This window comes from Puma concolor, chromosome D3 (assembly GCF_028749965.1).
Source record: "Puma concolor isolate L17-30 chromosome D3, mPumCon1.1.hap2, whole genome shotgun sequence".
NCBI lineage: Eukaryota > Metazoa > Chordata > Mammalia > Carnivora > Felidae > Puma > Puma concolor.
This window is the reverse complement of record NC_141678.1, coordinates 10,716,107-10,738,441: the sequence shown is the minus strand read 5'-3', so window position 1 is coordinate 10,738,441 and position 22,335 is coordinate 10,716,107. Positions and strand designations below refer to the sequence as shown.

The window sequence follows — 22,335 nt, the reverse complement described above, 5'->3', positions numbered from 1 at the left end:
TCGTTCTCTCCATCAACCCAAATGAGTGATGCTCTCACTCATTTCACAGATGGAAAGTGAGGCCTAGAGAGCTGAGGACACCTGCTTGGGGCTCTTTCCTGGGCCATCAACAGTGAGGACAAGATGTCCTTTCTTGACTTGTGTTACTTCTGGGAGAAGTGGGGAACACAGAATAATGTGTCTGGTGGGGAGGCATTTTGCCCCTCCCTCCAGCGGCTTTCCACAACCAAGGTGCCCCCCTCCACCCCACAGGTTTCCAGGCCTTCCTCCCTTACTGGGGGGTCTTGGCAGGCTCCCAGGAGCCTGCTGAGGGATGAGTGGTTTTTTCCCTTTTCCGGCAAACAGGGGGTAGGTGTGGGTGAACAGCCCTGGGGAGGAGGCGTAGGGAAGTAGCTGAAGCTGAACTTCTGGGGGATTCAGCAAAGCTGAACCATAAACGGGCTGCCATTGAGACTAAGGGGCCTGCTGAAAGGGGGAATGGAGGGAGTTTGGGGAGCTACGGGCCCAAGTGGGGGTGCTGGGATTAGGAAAGGAAAGGGGCCTGAAACAGCGGGCCAAGGACCAGGGGGCCAACGTGGCAGCCTTGGGTGGGGTTATCCCTGCCTCCAAGTGCCCGTCCCCACCCCCAGCCAGGCCCTGGAAAATTTCCACACCCAGAGCTGGCTCTGAACCTGCAGAAAGCCAAACACCAAGCCAAGGAGAAAACCCACTTTCTCCTGATGTCAGACCCCTGCCCTCCAGCAGAGAAGGTTAGAGGATAAAGCAGATGAATAGGGCAGGGAACGCCTAGCATTTCTCACTTCTCCATCTGGGGCTCAGCGCCTCTCTGGAAGAATGGGCATGAGGGTTAATGGTGATCTTCTCCACCGTCAGGAGAAAATTCAAAGCCCTTTTCACGGCTGTCCAGGCTCTGCTCCAACCTCGGCTTGCACCACTTCTCCCTCACTTACTGCACTCTTAACACAGTGGACTTGAACGTACTCAGCTCCTTCCTGCCACGGGGCCTTTGCACGCACGGCTCCCTCAGCCTGGAACACTGCCCCACTCACTCATTCTTCATATTTCCGTTCAAACATCACTTCCTGAGGTTAATCTTCTGTCACCCACCCCCGTACACCGGGTTCACCTCATGTTCTCAGACCTGCAACCGGTTATCTGTGCGTTACGTGACTGCTTGCTCCCTGGGACCTCCGGTGTAGGTCCTCCAGTGAACCTCTGCCCAGGACCCGGTCTGTCTTGGTCCATGCGTTTTTCTAGTGCTTAGCACAGGGTCTGACGCCCAGCGAGATCAATAAGTGATTGTATGACAGCATGAACGAATGCCTGGCACCACCAGTGACCACACTCAGTGCCTGGAGCTGTGGAGTCACAGATGTGCCGAAACCACGTATTAGGAATTCATCTGCGTCTCCACACTCGGTTAGCACCACTCTGTTAGCACCAAGCGATGTTCTAGTGCGTAGCTGCCCACTAGAACTTTCTGTGATAATGACGGTGTTCTGGACCTATGCTGTCTGTCCAATATGGTAGCTCTGAGACGCACGTGGCCATGGAGCACTTGAGATGCGGCTGGTGGGACTGAGGAACTGAATTTTAAAGTTTAATTTTAATTAGCATACATTTAAATAGCTGCATGTAGTTAGCGGCTACCGTCTTGAACAGCTCCGGAGAACAGGGAAGGGTCCTACTATCTCCGCGGCTGCTACGTGCGGTTCTGTCGAGCAGGGATTCGCAGGAACTCCCCCAAACCTCCCTCAGCCGGCCCCTGGGGTCAAAGGTGCTAAGGATTCTCTGGCAGCTTCCTTGAGGCAGGCACTCACCACCCCCCACTGCCCACCAAGCTTGTCGGAGACCAGCAAGCGACGACCCCCAGAGACCTCCACAGGGATGGCATGCTTCCAGAACATGAATGCTGAGCGTGGACCTCACCATTTTTGTCACTATCGTTACCTATCACACGACCACCAAGACGGCCACCAGCCTCATTCTCCCCATCATTATTGCCCCATCACGCTACCCCCCCCCCCCCAAGACAACCACCAAGTCCACAGTCAATACTATCATTGGGATCGCCACCGACACTGTCTCCATCACGGCCACCTCACCCCCTCCCTCCATCATTACCAACGGCCCTCACACCCATCCCAACACCACCAACACCTGGAGCCAGTACAGGAAACCAGCCAAGAGTGTTGGCTCTGGAACTCAATTGCCTGGGCTTAAACCCCCGCTCTAAATTTTTAAATCACTTGGTTTCTGTGAGACTCAGTTTCTTCATCTGTAAAATGGGACTCCTAATAATAATAATAATAATAATAATAATAATAATAATAATTCAGTAGTATTAGGATCTGTGATTGTTGGGAGAGAATCCAATGAGGAAGTGCATGGAAAGCCCTTTCCCGGAGTGCTAAGCTTTTCTAGGTTCTGGGCTCAGTGAGCGCGATTTTACTCGATCCTCACACAGCTGTGGGAGACACTGACCCACCAATTTTACAGGCGAGGAAACCGAGGCTGAGAGAGGAGCTGGAGCTCAGCCAAGGCCCTCCCACGCATAGAAGAGGCCGGACTGGAACCCAAGTCTTGAGCTGGACTAGGCGAGGCTATCCCTTTTTTGGGGGAGGTGAGCAAGGCTGGGTCAGCAGAGCAGCCTCCCAGGCTCCCTCCTCGGGGATGCCGCGGGGATTTTAGCATCCCACCACGAAAGGCGATGTTTCGTCACAGTGCTGGCGACCCTGTCCGTCTCGGCCTGGCCGGCCGGGTGGGTGGGGCGGGGTGGGGTGGGGTTGCTCACCTGTGTCCTGCCGAAACTGGTGCATGGACTGCAGGTCGATGATGTAGGGCACCAGCTGGGTATCCACCTGCCCCAGGACCACAGAACCACGGGCGTCCTCCTTGAGCACGTTCTCGATGTGGTGGCACACGGTGGCCGTGTAAGGCCGCCAGCGGCTGTGCTCATTTAGCCACTCCCACACCACCACCCGGGCCACATTCTGCGGTGGGAAGCCCAGCCCGTTCACGGGCATCATCACACCCTGGCCTGGCCTTGACATGGCCACTGCTGCAGCCGCAGGGGCCAGGACCCCGAAGGCCTCCTTGCGAACCCGGGGTCCTCTGTGAGGCCCAGAGGCCCCAGTTAAAGGAGCGTGGGGTGGGGTTCCAGGCCCCAAGGACCCCCGCCCCCAGCGCTGTCTCAGATAAAGGGTGCTGCTCTGGACAGCAAACGTCTTTTTCAGGATGGGGAAACGCTGCTCTAAATTCCTCGGTCCCCGGGGCTCAGCAAAGACAGCGAGGCAGCCGCCCCTCCTCTAGGTCCAGTCTCTTTCCTGCAGGTCTCCAGTCACTTCTTCCCAGCCAGCCACGCAGGGCCTGTCACCCAGGAGGCCCGGGCCAGCCTGCTGGCTCTGCGGCGCCCAGCCGGCCCTCTGCGCTCCCGACTGCGTCCCAGACCCTGAGCCTGGCTCCTGCGGGGCTGCTCGCCTGGTCTCGGGTCCGCCCCTCCGACGGCTCCTGCCGAAGGGGGCGTCCCTGTCCCCCCTGTTCCTGCTTCACACGGCGTCCTGGTAGGCCTGGCTGGCCGAAGAACGCACCGGAGAGGGTGCGCCGCGGACCCCTGGCCCGCCGGCCCGGCTGCGGCTCCGGAGCTGGGCGGGGGGGACGAGGGGGGCGGGGGCCCGTGGGCACGCCCCACCCCACTCGTGCTCGCGACCTGCCGGGAGACAAGAAGGGGAGAGGGCCCTTTAAGAGGAGAGCGCAGCACCCCCTCCCCCTTCCCGGGAGAGCGATCGGCTGAGAACAATGGGGAACCGATGGGGGGGCTGGCAAGGGGGGCTTGAGGGGTCACCGCCCGCGTTCCCTCGGGGTCGGCCCGAAGGGAGGGCACGGGCCGCGGGCGCGATTTTCCGAGGCTCCGCGCCTGCCGCGCCCCCTCCTCAGCTCCCCGAGCGCGCCCCTCCCCCGGGGCCCGCGCCGGGGCCGGGATGCAGGGCGCGCGGGGATGCGCGGGGATGCAGGCGCGGCCCAGGGCCCCTCGGGGGTCGCGTCGCCTCGTAGGCGAAGCCCGGGAGCCGGATGGTCGCGGCTTCCCGCCCTGGGGGTACCAGCGCCCCCCTTCCCCAGCCCAGCCCTCCCCCGAGCGCGCGGCCGGCCCCCCGCAGGAGCCGGGGGTGGGGTCCATAAGCGCCCCGCGCTCTCACCGCCTCTCCGCTGTGCTGCCTCCTTCTCCGCTGGCGCTTCAGCACCGCCGCCTCCTGGGCTCCCCCCGGAGTGGGAGGGAGCCGCGGTCCCGCCTCCGCCCCCTTTCCCTCCCAGGCCCCGCGGCCGCCGCACGCCGGGGCGCTGGGCTTTCCGCGCGGACAGACTACCCGGCCGACCGACGGACGCACGCGCCGGCTCTGGACGCCGGGATCCCGCGGGTGGGAGGTGGCCGCGGCGGAGCTCCGGGGAGGGGCGGGGAGGGGGCGGAGAAGGAGGAAGGGGAGGAGACAGGCCGGGCCCGAAGCGCCGCGGGCGCTGACAAGCGCATCCCGGGGAGGGGGGGGGCCCAAATCCTTGGCTAGCCCCCCCCTCACTTTGGGACCCCAGGGGGTCTCCTGACCCCATGCTTGAAGCCAGGCTGGGAGAGGGAGGTGTCTGTGGGTCGCCTGCTTGAATCCTAGTCGCCTTCACTTTCCAACTGCCGAGTCCAGGGCCTGGCACCCAGTAGGTGCTCAATAAATGCTTGAATTAATGAATGCGATCTGCCTGAAGGAAGATCTTTGCACATTCTAGGGCATAGCTTTCTCTTCTCCTTCCATTATTCTGGGGGCGGGGGGCGGGGAGGGCTAACGAGGCCCATTGCAGAGCCGAATGGAATCTTTGCGGAATGGGAAGTGTACATACGGGAAGACTGAGGGCCAGAGAGGACAAGGAACACGGCCAGGATCACACAGCGGGTTCAAGCAGTGCCCAGACACCAACCCGGAACTGACTCTTCTTTCTGCACCGCATTAGCTGGTTCTGAGCTCACTTCCCCAAAACACCCACGTGCTCCGGGTGAGTGGGATAGCAACAGCATCTTGCCCCCAAGGGGGGTTTAGGGGACCCAGGCCGGGAGGCAGAGACCTTGGAGGGAGGTAAGATGAGGCCCTCCACCATCTCCTTCACAGATGTCTGCAAACAATAGGTGCTTCATAAATGCTGGGTGAAGGTTGGCTGGCTGGAAAGGAAGGCCAGCTCTCCTTCCTCGGTCAGGCTGGATGCAGCTGAGGACACGCATTAGTGGCGAAGGGGGTGGACCACCCCTGTGGCCTGTGGGTGTTTAGATTAGGGAAGATAAAGGATGTGTCCGGGAACTCCAGCCGGGGGCGGCAGACCGGGGGGGTCAGCGGCCTGTTTGGGAGCCTGCCCAGAGAGGCCCACACTCCTCTTCCTCCCCAGGGCTGATGGCGATAAACTAGGTGAGGTCAGGGGCCGGCTGCTCAGGGGCGCTTTCCCAGAATCAAAGGCCGGTTCCCCAGCCAGCTGGAGTGACCTCCCCTCCCCAGGCCCCTGCTCTGTCCTGCAGCCCAGTGTCTGTGGACTTTCCCAGATCGAGTCAGTGACTGTCTGCTTGGGCCTGCCATAGACTAAAGGGAAAAAGCTCTCTGTGAGGTGCTGATGATCCAGGAGGATCACTGGACTCTGGGATTTAGTCTAGGGTGGCTTTATGGGGGTCCATGAGGGCCCCCCCCCCCCCCCCGTCACAGACCGACTGATGTGTCCGTGCCTTTTTCTGGGAAGCAGGGCTCTGGCTTTCAGAGAGTTTTCTCAAAAGAGCCTGTGACCCAAAAGATTCCGAGCTAGTGCTCAACAACCTTTCTGTTACAGAAGGGGATCTGGGGACCCCAGGGTGGGGAAGCAGCTAATTCAAGGTCATATGGAAATTTAGCAGCAAGTCAGTCGCATGACTCTGGGACTGTACAATGCTCTTTAAGATCTGATTGAATGCCACGTCCTCCGGGAAGCCTCTCCTGAACTCATCCTGTCTTCTTCTGTGTTCCTTTGCCCCTACCTTGATGTGACCAGTCTCTATCGCAATTAGCCACTTCAGTGCTGTCCCTGCTACAGGGAGACATCCATGAGCTCAGGGGCCGTGTCTGATTCGTCGTGTGTGGTGTGGCTGGTGCCCATTACATAATGGTTAGCATTTATTGAGTGCCTATTATGTGTCTGGCACTTACATAATGCTAGTCTTCATAATTGCCCCACAAGGTAGGGAATATCGTCCTCCTGTTACAGATGGGGAAAAAAAACACCTCCTGAAGCTCAAAGAGGTTAAATGATCTGCCCAGGTTCCCACAGGAAAGAAGTGGCAGAGCTGGGGTTTGAACCCCAAATCCTTTTGCAACTCCCACAGCACCGCGCTGCCTCTGTGTTTGTTGAGTGACTAATGAATGGCATCCCGCTAAGGATCCGGTGCGGCACGGCCCTACTGGCCCCTCTCCGCTGGGCTGTGGAAAACCCGAAAGTGCAAAAGCCCTGCTCCCAGGGAACCCTGGGAGAAAGGGATTTCAAGGAGGGGAAAGGAATTTGGCCTTCCGGGAGCCACCATCCACTGGGGAGGTGGCTCAGACACCAGTGGAGAAGCCAGTAGGACAAAAGCAATTAATCACAAGCTCTTTCAGGAAAAAAAAAAATTGTATGTATGTATTACATCCCTCGAAAAAGCATTCCAGGGGTTTCTCTTCTGCGTGTTTTTGTCTTGCGTGCTCACGGCCACGTTCCCAGCCGAGGTCGCACAATGAGATCAAACTGATGAGTTGGAGGACGTTATTCTGCCACTTTTCTAGATCTCCGAGTTGTGCATCAAGTTTCAGGCCAATCGCACTTAGTTTAACCTGCGCATGAGGTTCACCACGTTTCCTCCTTCTGTGATAACTAGGATTTCAAGTTCTCCGACACAACCATGCTTCACCCTCACGGTTAAGAACCAGACGATGACTCTGGAGCATGGCAGGCAGGAACTTGTGCTTTGCCTTTCTTCTTCGCCTTGTTGGCGCTCTTGAGAGCACCATCCAGGATGTTCTTGCGCGCCATTATGGTGGCACAGGAGGATGGCAGCTGGAGTTGAACTCAGTTTTTGTTCTCTCCGTCATCTGTTCATCCATTCACCCATCACTCTATCTATCGTCTATCTACTTATCTATCCCTCCATGCGTCCTATTCATCCATCATTTATACATTCATCCCTGCGAGTCTTCCTTCCTTCCTCCCATCTTTCTTTCCTCCCCTCCTCCCTTCCTTCCTTCCTCCCTCCCTTCCTTCCTTCCTTCTTTCCTCCCTTCTTTCCTTCCTTCCTTCCTTCCTTCCTTCCTTCCTTCCTTCCTTCCTTCCTCCTATCCACCTGTAACTCTATCCATCTATCCACTCAGATATCCATCTGTCCAAAAATATTCGCCCCTGCCTATGGGGCAGACACTGGGCTATGTGCTAAGACACGGGAATAACCAAAACAGAATTGGTTCCTGCTCTCCTGCATCTCGGAGTCTAGGGGAAGACTGAGACATGAAGCAGAGAATCATACAAAGTGTGATCACAAAATTTTGCAAGACCCATGAAGGACAAGTTCAGGATATCATGAGGGTCTCTCACAGGGGTTCTACCAGGCCTCAGGAGCCAGGGAGGGCTTCTCAAAGGAGGTGACATTTTCAGCTACTCCCTGAAAGATTCAGAGTCTTAGTGTGGTTAAGTGGGGTGGGAGGGGGAGCAGAGGGGACACGGCTGTGCCAAGGCCCAGAGGTTAGAAAGAGCTTAGTGTGGGTGGGTTGCGATGTTATTTTAGACCAACAAGGGTGAGCAAGAGGAAGTGGCAGGGCCATGATGGAGGGCCTTGTAAGCCCCAGCAGGGGGAATTATGGGAGGGGAAGCCCCACCCTCAGAAGCTCTGACTTAGGTGGCCTGGGGGCCCAGGCATCAGTAGTTTGGGCCAATGGTCGTTTCCCTGGACTCAGGGGATTGAAGCAGAGAGATGAATCAGCCTTTCTCCAGGAAATTAATAATAATAATAATAATAATAATCCAATAATATCTAATATTAGTCCTCAGATCTTGTTTTGGGCCATCCATTTGTTCAATCAGAAAATATGTATTGAGCACCTCCTATGTGCCAGACATGGTTCTAGGCACTGGGAAAAGAATAGTGAAAAAAGAGACAAAAATCCCTTCTGACATGGGGGTGCAGGTGGAGAGAGCTAGGAAACAAACACACAAGTAAAATACATAGTATATCATGAAGTGTAACTACTATGGGGAAAGAGAAACCCCTCTTCACACCGCTGGTGGGGATGTGAGTGAGTGTGAAAGCAGTCTGCCTTTATCTTTCAGAGCTGAGCGTGTGCAAATCATAATTAGGACCCAGCCTCCTCCCGCGAAGTATGCACCCCGGGGAAATTCTTGCCCGTCTACAACAGGAAACACACGGCAGGATATTTCTAAGGCCTCTGTTCACGGTGGCCCAAATGGAGAAACCTCCAAGCGCCCGTGTATGGGAGAGCAGACGAATAAATTCTCACAATGCACTATCACACGGCAGTCAAAACGAAGGGACCATCGCCCCACATCACGATATGAACGGATCTCTGAAACAGAACTGCCGGTGAAAAATGTCCCATCACATAAACGTGGTTTCCTTTTCATAAAGTTAAAAGCAACTCAAGTTCTCCACGCGTGTTTGCAATACTACATTATGAAAAGGAAACGCGGGAAGAATAAATATGGGATTCAGGGTGAGGATTTGGGTGGCGGGGTAGGACGCTGGGATGGGGGACGTGTGGTCAGATGTGGGTCGCCATCGAGATTCCAGTTTTTGTTTTGGGCGGTGAGTTCATGGGTGTTTGTTGCATTGTTAAAAAGGATCATTAAAAGCTGATGAGAGTGGGTTACGAAGTCTTCTTGGATTTCGTGAAACACTTCAGTCTCCCTCGGGTGATACCACATACACAGTGAGCAGCTGAGCCAGAGAAAGCCCAGGTCTGGTTGACCTTGAGGCCGTTGCGTCTGGGATAAGGGGTCTCGACCCATTTCCGTTGTGGTGTCCTCTCGTCTTTGGATAACCTGGGGCAGGTGACTCCTGGCCACCTTTCCCTCTTCTCCAGCCCCTGGGCAGTCTGGAGGCAGGGCGGGCACACTCCATCCACCAGTCACTGTGTCCCCAGCACAGAAGGAAGGGACCCAGAGGAAGAACGAGGTCAGAGTCAAGGGTGAGCGGTTTGTGGTGGGAGGGCGGTGCAGCTCTGGGGCTGGTCCATCGGGGAAGGGAGCAGGGAAGAAAGAGCTCTAACTTTCTCCAAGACTCTAGTGTTCTTGGTTTTTTGTTTTTTTTTTTTACACCTCTCTAGAAACCGCCAGCTCCTTCTGTGGAGGAGAGAAGGGGAATGGCTACACAGCGCCCCCTGGTGGCCCGTTTTGGGCCGTTGCTCTCCTGCTGGAAGGGCTCCCAGGGAATTCATTTTACCTGTTTTTAATGTATTATTATTGCGGTAAAAATGCACACCATAACATTTATAATCAATCATTTCTAAATTTTTTAAATGTTTATTTCTGAGGGAGAGAGAGAGAGAGAGAGCAAGCATGAGCGGGAGAGGGGCAGAGAGAGAGAGAGAGAGAGGGAGATACAGAATCCGAGGCAGGCTCCAGGCTCCCAGCTGTCAGCACAGAGCCGGACGTGGGGCTCGAACCCGTGAACCCCGAGATCATGACCTGAACCGAAGTCGGTTCGGGCCCTGGCAACCCCCACTGTACTTCCTGTCTCCACGATTGTGACTGTTCTAGATACTGTGGTACCGTATTTGTCCTTTCAAGACTGGCTTTTTATCACTTGGCATGAGGTCCTCAAGGTTCATCCCCGAGGTAGCCTATGTCAAGCTTCCTTCCCTGTCAGGGCGGAAGAAGATTCCATTGTGTGTATACGTTGCCTTTGATGTATCGGTTGGGCCGCGGAGGAATCCTGGGGCAGCTTCTACCTCTGGGTCGTTGTGAATAAAGCTGCCCCGAGGGCAGGTGAGCCACTATCCCTGAGACCTGCTTTCAGTTCTTTCCAATATACACCCAGAAGTGAACTTGCTGGATCATTGGTGCTATGACTGAACTGTGCTCACCCCCCATCCCAGGTCATGTGTTGAATCTCTCACCCCCAAGGAGAACGTATTTGAGACGTGGCATACCTAAAAAGGGGGTACTCAAGGTTAAATGGGGCCATGGGGGTGGGATCCTCATCAGACAGGACTGGTGGACGTTTATAGAGAAAGAGGAAGAAACGGGGGCGCCTGGGGGGGCTCAGTCGGTTAGTCGTCAAGACCGGCTCAGGTCCTGACCTCACAGTTCGCGGGTTCGAGCCCCGCGTCAGGCTCTGTGCTGACAGCTCGGAGCCTGGAGCCTGCTTCAGATTCTGTGTCTCCCTCTCTCTCTGCCCCTCCCCTGCTCACGCTCTGTCTCTCTCTCTTTCTCAAAAATAAATAAGAACGTTCCAAAACAGAGGAAGAAACAGGGTTCTGTTTCCTCCCCTGCCTTCAAGTGGAGGAAAGAACACGAGCGTACCCCGCGAGAAGGGGGCCATCTACAAGCCAGGGGGAGACCCCTCGCCAGGACCCGGCCACGCCGGCACCCCGGTCTCAGGCTTCCAGCCTCCAGGATGGCGAGATCAACGTCTGTCCTTTAAACCACCCAGCCTGTGGCATTTTCTTCTGGCGGCCTGGGCTGACCGATACGATACGGGGGTTCTGTCTTTAATTTTTCGGGGAGCTGCAGCTTCACCCGTCTTACATCCCCACCAACAGAGCACAAAGGTTCCCATTTCTCGGCACTCTCGCCAACAACACTTGCCATTTTGTGTCTTTCGGTTTTTTCCTTCTTAAAAAAATAACTTTGTAAAAATGCTTATTTATTTATGGAGAGAGAGAACAGGGGAGGGGCAGAGAGAGAGAGGGAGCGCGAGAGAGAGAATCCCAAGCAGGCTCCCTGCGGTCAGCACCGAGCCTGATGTGGGGCTGGAACCCACAAACCGCGAGATCATGAGCTGAGCCGAAATCAAGAGTCGGACACTTAACCGACTGAGCCACCCAGGCGTCCCAGGGTTTTTTTTTTTTTTTTGATAGTAGCCATCCTGGTGGGTGTTCCAGGGAGTTGTTTCTCCCGACCCTTCAGTGAGGGCTTACTGTGTGCCCAGCACCGGGCTAAGTGCCTATGTCATCCCTGTCACGATCCAATCCTCACCGGACCCTGCTGGTGAAAGCGTCAGCGCTTGTCCACATTTACGGATGAGGACACCGCGGTTGGAAGGGACAAGTGACTGAGCGCTATCAGCCAGCAAATGCTAGGCACGTCGACGGTTCGAACTTGGGTCCGTGTGACTCTCCAGCCCAGGGTCACGAGGACAGCTGGCGGTCACAGAGCATCATCCCTGTGTGGGCACCGCCCTCTGCTCCTCACAGACATTCCTACGAGAGAGGTGCTATCATTATCCTCGTCTTCCAGATAAGGAAACTGAGGCGCAGAAAACTCAAGGGCTGCCCCAGGGCCACATGGCCACTAACTGGTACAGCCGGGGTTTGAATCTAGTGGCCCCTCTTGGGGTGACATGAGTGCAAAGAGCTTCGCGAGTCTCGCCTACGAAAATCCAGATTTTCCCGAAGGAAACACGAGGGAGGCTCCGATGTTGAGTACGAGAGGGACTGTAACTGACCCGAGGTGGCTTCTGGGCTTCCAGGAGCTGGTACTCTGGTCCTGGGTTCCCAAGGAAAGCCCAGGCATTACATGAGAGAAACCAAATTTGAACCTGTCTGCCTCCCCCACCTCCCCCCCTTTTCGGGGGGGGGGTTAACTTTTTATTTTAAATTCATTCGGGGCACACAGAGAAATTGTGAAGGATGTAATACATTCTTGTATACCCTTCACCCAGATTCTTCACATGTTAACATTTGTACCATATTTGCCTTCCCCCCCTCTCTCCCCCCCCCCACCTTCAGCTGATTGGATCAGGCCCACCCTCATTATGGAGGGCAATCTGCTTAATCAGTCTACTTATGTCAATGCTAATCACATCTAAAAACGCCTTCACAGCCACATCTAGACTGGGGGATCCAAACATCTGGGCATCATAGCTCCAGAAATCACAACCTCAGACAACAGTGTCCAGAGCAGGAGGGGAGAAAGAAGATTAAAAAACTCTTTTCCCGGCCCGTCTCTCTCTTAATAAGAGGAAGACAGTCTTCCCAGAGTCCCTTAGCAGACTTCCCTTGCTGTTTAATTGGCCAAGCCTGGGTCACATGCCCACCTCTAGACCAATCACTGGCAAGAGGGCACTGGCTTAGACCAATCAAGATGCATCCCCTGGGACTGGGTGGATGGTTTGGGGAGCAAGGAAGAAGGGGGAAGTGACTGCCGGGTGGGCAACCAACAGTGCTGGTGGGTACTTACTGCTGTGAACTTCATCACGTACTTGGGGGCGAACAACGGATGACGGCTGAACTTGGTAGAGGCAAGGGTCCCACAGAGGAAGACAAGCATGGAGAGGGCTGGCTTGGGTCTCCTCAGCGGGATTAGTTTTCCTGGCTTGCCCAGTGCCCTTGGTGGTTACCAGGCTATCTGGAGGTCTCCACCTGGTCAGGGAGGCGGGGCGGCCCAGCTGCAGACGAGGAAGTGGCCGCCACCGGCTGTCGTCCTCTCTGGTGTGACAATCTGATTCTGACCCACGGCCGCCCCGCCTGGGCTCTGGCCAACCCGCCGGCACCTGGCCGGCCACCTGCTATTCATCTAGAAGCCGAGTCTGCAGGGGGAGACCACGGAAGACATATCGGGAGACTTTCCCAGCACGGAAGCGGGGGTGGAAGGGGAGAGGAGAAGGGGCTTTTGACCCCAAAGCTACCAGCCAGAGAGAGAGAGGTCGAGGATACACCGAAATGGGGTGAAAAATCCGATTCTCATTTACAGGACACTTTCCTTTAGGTCTCCCCCCCCCCCGCCCCTTCTCAAGAGCCCTGACCGCATCACAGGGTCCCTTCCACCGTGTAAGGTTGCATATTCATAGATCGTGGGGTTCAGGATGCGGACAACTTGGCCCCACTATTCAGCCTATCACCGTCACCCGGTGAGGAGTGGCTGAGACCTCTGAGCCCCCACACTGCCCCCTTTCCCTTCCCAGCAGGGCCACCGCAGTTTCCGTCACTGGCGGATCCCACGTGGCCTTGCTCACGCCAGCGGCAGCGTGTCCGTGGATCCCGCACTTGCCATCTTTAGGGAAGGGATGGGCCCGCGGGTCTCACAGTCTGGGGTCTGCGTTGAAGTCCTGGCTTCCACCCTTCCTCGCTGTGTGACCCGGGGCAAGTTACTGCACCTCTCTGCGCCTCTGTTTTCTCACCCGTAAAGTGAAAACACCTGTCCCATCGGTGTGGCGCGTGAGGACCAGGTGGCTGAATGAATGTAGGGTTCTCGGGACAATGTCTGGTTCATAGTAACTGCCGTAGGTGTTGGCCAGCTTTATGCACGCGGGCACTTACTCATGCAGTCACGAAAGCATGACCTCCTGTCACTCCCCGTCTACCTCTGGGGTGGGCAAGTGTCAGGGTATTCAACCCCAGCTGCCACAACAGACAAATCTGGAATCACGGGGGCTGAACACACTCACGGCTTGCCTCTCGCTCGCCTGAAGGCTGCTGAGGGCGCGCACCCCTCCTCCCTCCGTGGACAGCACGCGTCCCCCGTGCTGGGCGCGGTGCGGGGAAGAGAGACACTGGACGGCTTTCCTCCATCGTGACCGGCTCTCGTCTTGGAAGTGACACGTGGCGGGGGGGTGGAGCCTGGGGAGGGACAGAGGAGGCACCTGATGCAGCCCGAGGGGACAGGAGGCTTCAGGGAGGAGGGGACTAGCAACCGCAGCCTTGGACAGAGACGCGCCTCTGTGATGATCCCGGGCGTGGCCAGGGAGAAACCTTGCAGGGCGCCCAGGTTTCTTCAACTTTCAGGCTGGGATATGGAATCGAGGTTTTGTCTGGAGAAAGAAGGATAGGGCAGAAGTGGGGCGATTCGTTGAGGTTTGGTCGACCTGGAGACCCTGGCGACCGGGTCCACTGACCCCTTGAACTTGGATCGGAAAACACATCTTTACTCTCATTTACCGCTAACTGCAGTGTGGCGTTTCTGTCCGCTACGGGCGACATAGCACAGACGTGAGTGTAGCGGGTTAAGACTGTGGCATCAGGGGAGATCGCAGATGGTTTATATCACATTTCGCCTGTCGGAGCCACGTCAAAAAAATACCGCGTTTACTCATCACTACGTTCAAATCATGAGAGTCATGAGGCTAGAATTTTCACTTTAGCCAACAACGCCCGATGGTGGGGTGAATCGGCGGGGGGCCCTGGGAGCTGCAGCTGAGGGAATCTGCCGGGCTCTTGGGTGGCATTGGTGACCCCTGTGGGTGGGCGTCTTTCCCCGGGACCTGGGTCATTGTAGCTGCGGGGGCGGCCACCTGGCCCAGGTCGAGTGGGGGCTGCAGCCTGGGTTCAAAGCTCAGCTGGGAAGTAAGTTTGTTGCCACTCGAGGAGAATCTGTGGCTTTTGATCACCCGTGGCCGTTGGAACCTTTGCTCTGTGCGAGCGGAGATCCACAGTGGTTCGCTAGCCCCCCAAAGTGGGGTTTTCAGGAGTTCCTGCGGCCAAGGGGCCAAAAGCTTAACATCTGGAGGCAGACCGGCCCCGGGGTAACATCCCACCAGCCCACCTACTGGCTGCAGGCCCTTGGGCCAGGGAAGTGACTTCCCCGGGCCTCAGTTTCCTTGTTTTATTTCATTAAACTTTTTTTTTTAACGTTTATTTATTTCTTTTGAGAGACAGAGACAGAGCATGAGCAGGGGAGGAGCAGAGAGAGAGACACAGAATCCGAAACAGGCTCCAGGCTCCGAGCTGTCAGCCCAGAGCCCGACGCGGGGCTCGAACCCACGGACCGCGAGATCATGACCTGAGCCGAAGCCGGACGCTCAGCCGACTGAGCCACCCAGGCGCCCCGGGCCTCAGTTTCCTTATTTGTAAAATGGGAACGGCGGTATCCAGCCCAGAAGGCAGTGCTGAGGCCTTAGGGTGACAAGGCGCTTACCTCATTTCTTGGCCCGAGGGGAGCGGTGCTCCGTACATGGTGGCCGGTGGTTGACAATGTCCTTTCCCCCGGGGGCCAGACAGAGCCAGCAGCAGGGTCCCTTCCCCTCCTGCCCTCTTTGCTCAGGCTTCATACTGCAGCAACGGAGCCTCCTTCTCCAGGCTCCTAAATCAAGCTGAGCGGTGAAGCGAGCCTGGCCCATCAGCAGGGATATTTCGACTTGGAGCAGCTTTGAGATAGCGGGGTTTGCCGATGGCGTTTCTGCTTGGGCACTGGGCCTGTCTGGGCTGTTTACTGCAGGACACCTGGAGGATGTGAGCAGGGAGTGGGGAGAAGGACGTGGAGCCTTCTGTTGCCTTCAGGAGCCCCGCAAAGGCAAGGGGAGGACAGCAGGGCTCCGGGAGTATAGAGTCCCCACCTGTGGGGCCCTGGGTGTGAGCCTGAGAATGCCTCCTGGCCACGACCTGGGCGGGGGCCTCCGGCAAGAGAGCAGTTCTGAGCCTCGGTTTCCCCCTCTGTCGGACGGAGGGAATGTAGGCAAGAGTCCAATGAAATGGCCAAGGAAGAGCTCCGTGCCAGGCACACAGAACACAGGAACGCTGGGCAGCTTCCTTAGCAGACAGGATGCACAGAGCTGAGCCCTGCGTGGCCTCGGCCGAATACAGACTGGGGACGGGGGTGCGGCGCAGTGTGTTTGGTCCATTTGGCCTGCCTTGGCTAGGCCGCCCCCGCTGGCACCTGGGGGCCACCCACCTGCGTCTTCTCTCTTCTGTACCTCCGGCCGCAGCCCGAGATTCTCAGCAGCTATTTGCCACCTGCTAGTTCTCAGCTACAGACGGGGCCGGCTGCGGGGGCCCCTCGCTCGGAACTGTCCGTGGTTCAATGCTCTGATGTCCTAGTCTCGAAGACTTCATGAAGTCTTGAAACTCTTCATGTGTTTTGGGCAAGGGGTCTTGCATTTTTATTTTGCGCTGGCCTCTGCAGATCATGAGGCTAAGGTGAGGCTAAGGTGACCGCTCACCACGAGCAGAGCTAAGGTGACCGTTCCTTTGAGTCCACGGCTTCTTCCGCTCTCCGTGTATTTACGATCTTATCGGAGCAGAAGCTTCTAGATGGAAAGAGCATTCACCAGTGACTGGAGTCTTAAGGAATTAGTCTGTATTCAAATATGCCCCCAGGCCTAACACTAGGATGTATCTGTGTGTTCAGGCTTACATGTCTCTCTCTTTTTTTTTTTTTAATCATTTTTTAAATGTTTATTCATTTTTGAGAGACGGGGGTGGGGGGGCAAGTGGGAGAGGGGCAGAGAGAGAGACACACACAGAATCCAAAGCAGGCTCCAGGCTCTGAGCTGTCAGCACAGAGCCCGACACGGGGCTCGAACTCACGGACCGTAAGATCATGACCTGAGCCAAAGTCAGACGCTCAACCAACTGAGCCACCCGGGCGCCCCCAGGCTTACCTGTCTCTAAGTGGGAGATAGAATTTTATTGGGAACATGGAGGAAAGAACACTTGATCCTGCCTCTCTTTAAGAGTTAGTGACGAACTGGGACACAACGTGGGGCGCATTAAATGTCACGTAAGCTCGTCTTCATTCTTGTTTTTCAAGACAGCCTCACAATCAAGCCTGTCCTCTCCTCCCCAATCAGTAGGAGAGTTTGGGTTCTTGTTTCAAGTGGCTCCGTCGAAACAGTCTTTTTCCCAGTTGTGTTTGCATCTGTTTATTATTTTCTCAGTGCGGTAAAACAGACATTTCGGCCGCTTTCAAGTGCACAGCTACTCGTCGCGGCTCACACCAACCTCTGCAACCATCGCCTTGATTTCCAAAACGTTCTCGTCGTCCCGGACGTACGCTCTGGCCCCCTCAAGTTATAACCCTCATCTGTGGCTTCCTCCCAGCTCCTGCCAACCCCGTATCTACTTCCTGTCTCCGAACTTGCCTTTTGTAGGTATTGCGCGTAAGTGAAACCGCGCCACGGTCGGCCTTCTGGCCTATTCTGGCTCCGCCGACCTGGCGGACTGTTTTCGAGGTCCGCCTGCCGATGTCGCACGGCTCCGCGCTTCCTTCCTCCTCCGGCTGACGACGATTCCTCTGCATGGCGAGCCCACGGTGCGCTCATCCGTTTGTCTGTTGGTGGCTCGTTTCCACCTTTGGGCTGCCGGGAACCACGCTGCTGGGGATATTTCTGTGCGTGAAGCATCTGTCTGAATGCCCGTTGCCGATCCTTTGGGGTGTATGCCGAGGGGCGGAATTGCTGGGTCATGGGGGTGATTCTGTGTGTCGCTTTTTGGAGAACGTGTCAAACGGTTTCCCCAGCGGCCGGGCCACGTTACAGTCCTGCCAGCCGGTGCATGGTTTCCGGTTCTCCACATCCTCCCCTACACGTGTGTTTTGTTTTTGTTTCCTTGGGTTTTTTTTGTTTTGTTTATTTTGGGTTTTTTTTTTTTTTTTTTTTTTTTTTGTCTTAAAATTGTTTTTTGCAGGGGCGCCTCGGTGGCTCCGTCGGTTGAACGTCCAACTTCGGCTGGGGTCATGATTTCACAGTGCGTAGGTTCAAGCCCCACGTCTGACTCTGCGCTGACAGCTCAGAGCCTGGAGTCCGCTTCGGCTGCTGCGTCTCTGTCGCCCTCTGCCCCTCCCCCACCCGTGCTTTGTCTCTCTCTCTCTCTCTCTCTCTCAAAAATAAACGAAAACTTTTAATAAAAATAAATTGAAAACATGAAATTGGGTTTTTGTCTTTTGTTGTTGAGTTGTTCAAGTTCTTTATATATTGTGGGTATGAAACCCTCACTGATAGGATTTGCGAATGTTTGCTTCCGTTCTGTGGGCGGCCCTTCCACTCTCTGATAGCGTCCTTTGATGCACGAAAATTTTTAAACGTACTGAAGTCCGACATATCTATTTTTTCTTCGGTTGCCTCTGTTTGGGTGTCACATTTAAAGAAAACCATTGCAAAATACGAGATCGTGCATGCTTTCATCTGACAGCTTTATAGTGTTAGCTCCTAAAATCTGGGTCTTGGACCAGTTCTGTTAATTTTCGTCGATGGCATAAGATAAGGGCCCAGCTTCCTCGTGGTATGCATACCTCTGGTTTGCTCAGCACCCTGTGCTGAAGGGACCGACTTCCACAGAATGACCTTGGCACCCTTGTTGAAACCACTGGACCAGGGACCTGAGGGCTTATTTCTGGGCTCTCAATTCTATTCTATTGGTCTGAATGTCTATTCTTAGGCAAATACCACACTGTTCTGATTACCGTAGCTTTGTGTCAAGTTTTGAAATCGGGAAATACGAATCCTCCGACTTTGTTCTTATTTTTAAAGATTGTTTGGGCTATTCTGGGTCCCTTGAAATGCCGTGTGAAGCTTAGGATGAGTTTTTCCCATTTCTGTAAAACGTACCATGAGGATTTTGATAGAGATTGCTTTGAATCTGTATACTGCCTCGGGTAGTATTGTCATCTGAACAATGCATATATATTTTAAAAGGTGGCCTGTCTTTTTTTTTTTTTAAGTTTATTTATTTATTTTTGAGAGAGACGGCGAGAGAGCACAAACAGGGGAGGAGCAGAGAGAGGTGGGGACAGAGGATCCAAAGCAGGCTTTGTGCCGACAGCAGAGAGCCCGATGGGGGGCTCGAACCCACAGACTGTGAGATCATGATCTGAGCCAAAGTAGGATGCTTAACCGACTGAGCCACCCAGGCTCCCCTGTCTATTTTGAGAGAGAGAGAGAGAGTGTGAGCAAGGGAGGGACAGAGAGATGGAGACAGAGAGAGAGAGAGAGAGAGAGAGAGAGTGTGTGTGTGTGTGTGTGTGTGCATGAATGGGGGAGGGGCAGAGAGAGAGGGAGAGAATCCCATGCAGGCTCCACGCTGTCAACACAGAGCCCCCCTACACCGGGCTCAAACTCGTAAACTGCGAAATCCTGACCTGAGCCAAAATCAAGAGTCGGATGCTTAACTGATGGCACCACCCAGGCAGCCCTGTCATCTGAACAGCATTCAGCCTCCCAATCCATGAATACAGTTCCAGCAGTGTTTTAGGATCTCCTGCATTCACCTTTTAATAGGGAATTCTTAAAAGTGGGAAAGCCGACCAGCCTCAAAGACTTGCATCCCTGTTGGTCACACTCGAGGTCAATGGGAAAGGCGTGTTTCTCGCTCGAATGTACTGCACAGAATGATTGCAGAAATACCTCAGCGGATTAATTCAGTAGCGTCCGTCCAGTGTCCCTGTTTCGGGGCCATTGGTCGCCTTTCCCTTCTCTGCTCCTAGTGAGTAGTTAACGAACGGGATGTGGAAATAACAGATTGTTTAAAGAGGCCTTATTGCCTGGATCGCGGTTCAAAACGAACCTCCCTCCCCAGGCACTTTACACTGGCGTAAAGCACACCTAACCGGTTCCTGGGACTTTCCTGCTTCCCGCCCGCGCGAGGTTAATTCTCCCGATCACCACACGATGGCAGCAAAGAGCAAAGGGTGCGGGAGCCGCGGAAGAAAAGGCGCGGGAGGAAGGAGAAGGAGGGTGAGGGTGTGAGCGGGGCGGACGCCGCTCAGGGCGGATGGCGCCCCCCGCCCCCCGCCCCTGGCCCGAGTCCCACACCCTGCAGGCCTGCGATATTGACCGGGAGTGTGAAACCGCCCCGTGCAAGTGGGTTGACACGCTCCAAGTGAGATCACACAGACAACTGTTAAGAAAACCAGTATTTTCCTTTCGCAGGGGGAACGGAGGGAGCGGAGGGAGCAAGAAGAAATGAGGCGCACATAGCAAGCCACTCTCCCTCCCCGCCCTGGTGCAGGAGCTCCCCCACATCTGGTGTGGAGGGCGGAGGAGGAAACCAGAGGGGTGCCTCTCCCACGTGACCTGCCTTCCGGGGCTGCAGGCTGGGCAGGTACAGGCTGACCCCAGGGCGCCCGGTCCCCGGCTGCTTACCTGTCCGCCACCTGAGATGGCTTCGACCAAAACAAATCCCCGCAGATTCAGTGGCTTAAAGCCATGCGAGTTCATTATCTCACCGTCTGTCGGTCAGAAGGCCAGCAGGCCTGGCTGGTCTCTGCACTGGGTCTCCTAAGGCCGTGTCCCTACCTGCCGGAGAACCCGCTTCCAGACGCGCTCAGGTTGCCTGCTTGCAACGGGGACTGAGGTCCCCGGTTCCTTGCCGGCTGTCCGCGGGGCTCACTGGCGGCATCTAGTGGCCATCCGCCTTCGCGGACTCATGATTCTGCATCTCCAAACCGGCCACGCGCACTCCCGTCCCGTCCTGCTGCTGCTGCTTTAGCTGAATCGCTCCAACTTGGGTGGGAAAGGTGCTCTGCCTTTTATCTTTTGATTTTGAGAGAGAGAGAATGAGCAGGAGAAGGGCAGGGAGAGAGAATCCCAAGCAGGCTCCGTGCTCTCTGTGCAAGCCTGACGCGGGGCTCGAACCCGCGAACCGTGAGATCATGACCTGGACGGAAATCAAGAGTCAGACACTACGGGCGCCTCAAGGCTCTGCTTGTAGGGGCTCCGGTGATGAGACTGGGCCCACCTGAGCACCCAGAAACCTCTCCTCCTCTCAAGACCCTTTACTCAGTCACATCTGCGGGGGCCCTTTTGGCAGGCCAGGTTGTGTATTCACAGGCTCCAGGAAGGAGGGTGCGGACATCTTTGGGGGGCTCGTATTCTGCCTGCCACACGCGTGCTGGCTTTCCCAGGCCTCCCGTGGTTTGGGTGGGGTCTGCTCTTCCCTCTGTCAGAGCTCACAGTGGCCCCCGCTGGCTCTCCCATTATTCTGGCCATCGCCGTGGCCAGGCCTTGGGGAAGGGTCCCCTTGGCTGACCCCGCCGCCCCCAGCCCGCATACGCTCTCACAACAACTGAGCCTTTCCCCTCCTCCTGGCCATGACTTCCTGCTCTGGCAGCTGTAGCCTTGTCCCTCAGAACACGAGAGGTTCTCCCCTGGAAGCCCCATCCCGGTCCCACAGGAAAGGGAAAGGGAAAGAGAGGCCTCGGATTCAGCGCATCTCTGAGGAACTCCCTCCGAGGCACGCGTGCCGGGTTGGGTTACTGGAGTCCTCCTATTCTGCTCCCAGTGCTTCTCTCCGGGTCTACACCCCACTCTGGGTGGACCCAGGCTAGCTCTCACGGGTCTACACCCCACTCTGGGTGGATCTAGGCCAGCTCCCCCAGGGCAGCCCCAGCAAAGACAGACGGTAAGTTTTCTTCATCTTCTCCTTGTATGAGATTCACCGCGGGCACTGATATCAAGAAACAGAACGAGAGTGATAAGTTTTACCTACTCCGACCCGACCAAGCTTAGCCTTGGTCAGAGCAGCTCGGTTCAGAGCAGCTGAAACCCTCCGGCAGACAAGGCCCCAGACAGTCCTTTCATCCGCAAATTCTCCTCATTGGTGGCCTGACTTGTGGTCTCCCTTTCACACTCTTCCCAAACGCTTCCTGGGCCTTTGGCCGTTTGCCCTGCTTGTCAACATCGCTTACTTCCTTTGGGGTAAGTGGGGGGCCTCGTTGCCAGGGAAACTGAGAGCGGATGACGGGCCTGGGATCTTGACCTTGCACTGTGCCTAACTGGATTCTTGCTATGTTCTTGGCTCATTTCCCTTTCACTTGTTTTTTTTTTAATTTTTAATGTTTATTTTTTAAGAGAGAGAGAGACAGAGAGACAGAGCACGAGCGGGGGAGGGGCAGAGAGAGAGGGAGACACAGAATCCGAAGCGGGTTCCAGGCCCCGAGCCGTCAGCCCAGAGCCCCTGACGCAGGGCTCGAACTCACGAACCGCGAGATCGTGACCTGAGCTGAAGTCGGACGCTTCACCGACTGAGCCACCCAGGCGCCCCCGTGAGTTGCCAATTTCTGAAAAAAGACTTGGTGCCCTCGTTCCTCCCAGTGCTGACCCATGACCGTCGGTTTCTTGATGGTGACGAATGAATGCTCTCTTTGCTCTTAATGAACTTAAATGTCTGCTGAATGCCGAGAAGACATTGGCAGAAAAGGACCAGGGTGGTTCCTTCCTTTGGGACTCTGTGAGTCGCTTGCCTTATGGTTACAGGCCTTAATCCACTCCATGCCGACCGCTTAGCCCGAGGTTGTCAATGGTTCTTCATCTCTATTTGAGGGATTTAGGTGATGTACCTCTAGTGACGTCGTAAGCTCTGTGAGGATGCAGCAGGGTCTTATGGTCTCCTGTCTATGTCTCCAGTGCAAGTTTGGGCATCTAGAAGGGTCTGG

At 55.7% G+C, this 22,335-nt stretch overlaps 1 protein-coding gene across 1 annotated transcript in view; it reads right to left on the bottom strand.

Moving 5' to 3' along the window:
• DTX1 (deltex E3 ubiquitin ligase 1) overlaps positions 1-3,373 on the bottom strand; it is a 33,778-nt gene extending 30,405 nt beyond the window's left edge. Inside the window, exon 1 of the mRNA XM_086681747.1 lies at positions 2,795-3,373. Within this exon, the coding sequence (XP_086537873.1) occupies positions 2,795-3,053 (259 nt within the window). The 5' untranslated portion in view covers positions 3,054-3,373. The remainder of the gene's footprint in view (positions 1-2,794) is intronic.
• Positions 3,374-22,335: the final 18,962 nt, after the last annotated feature.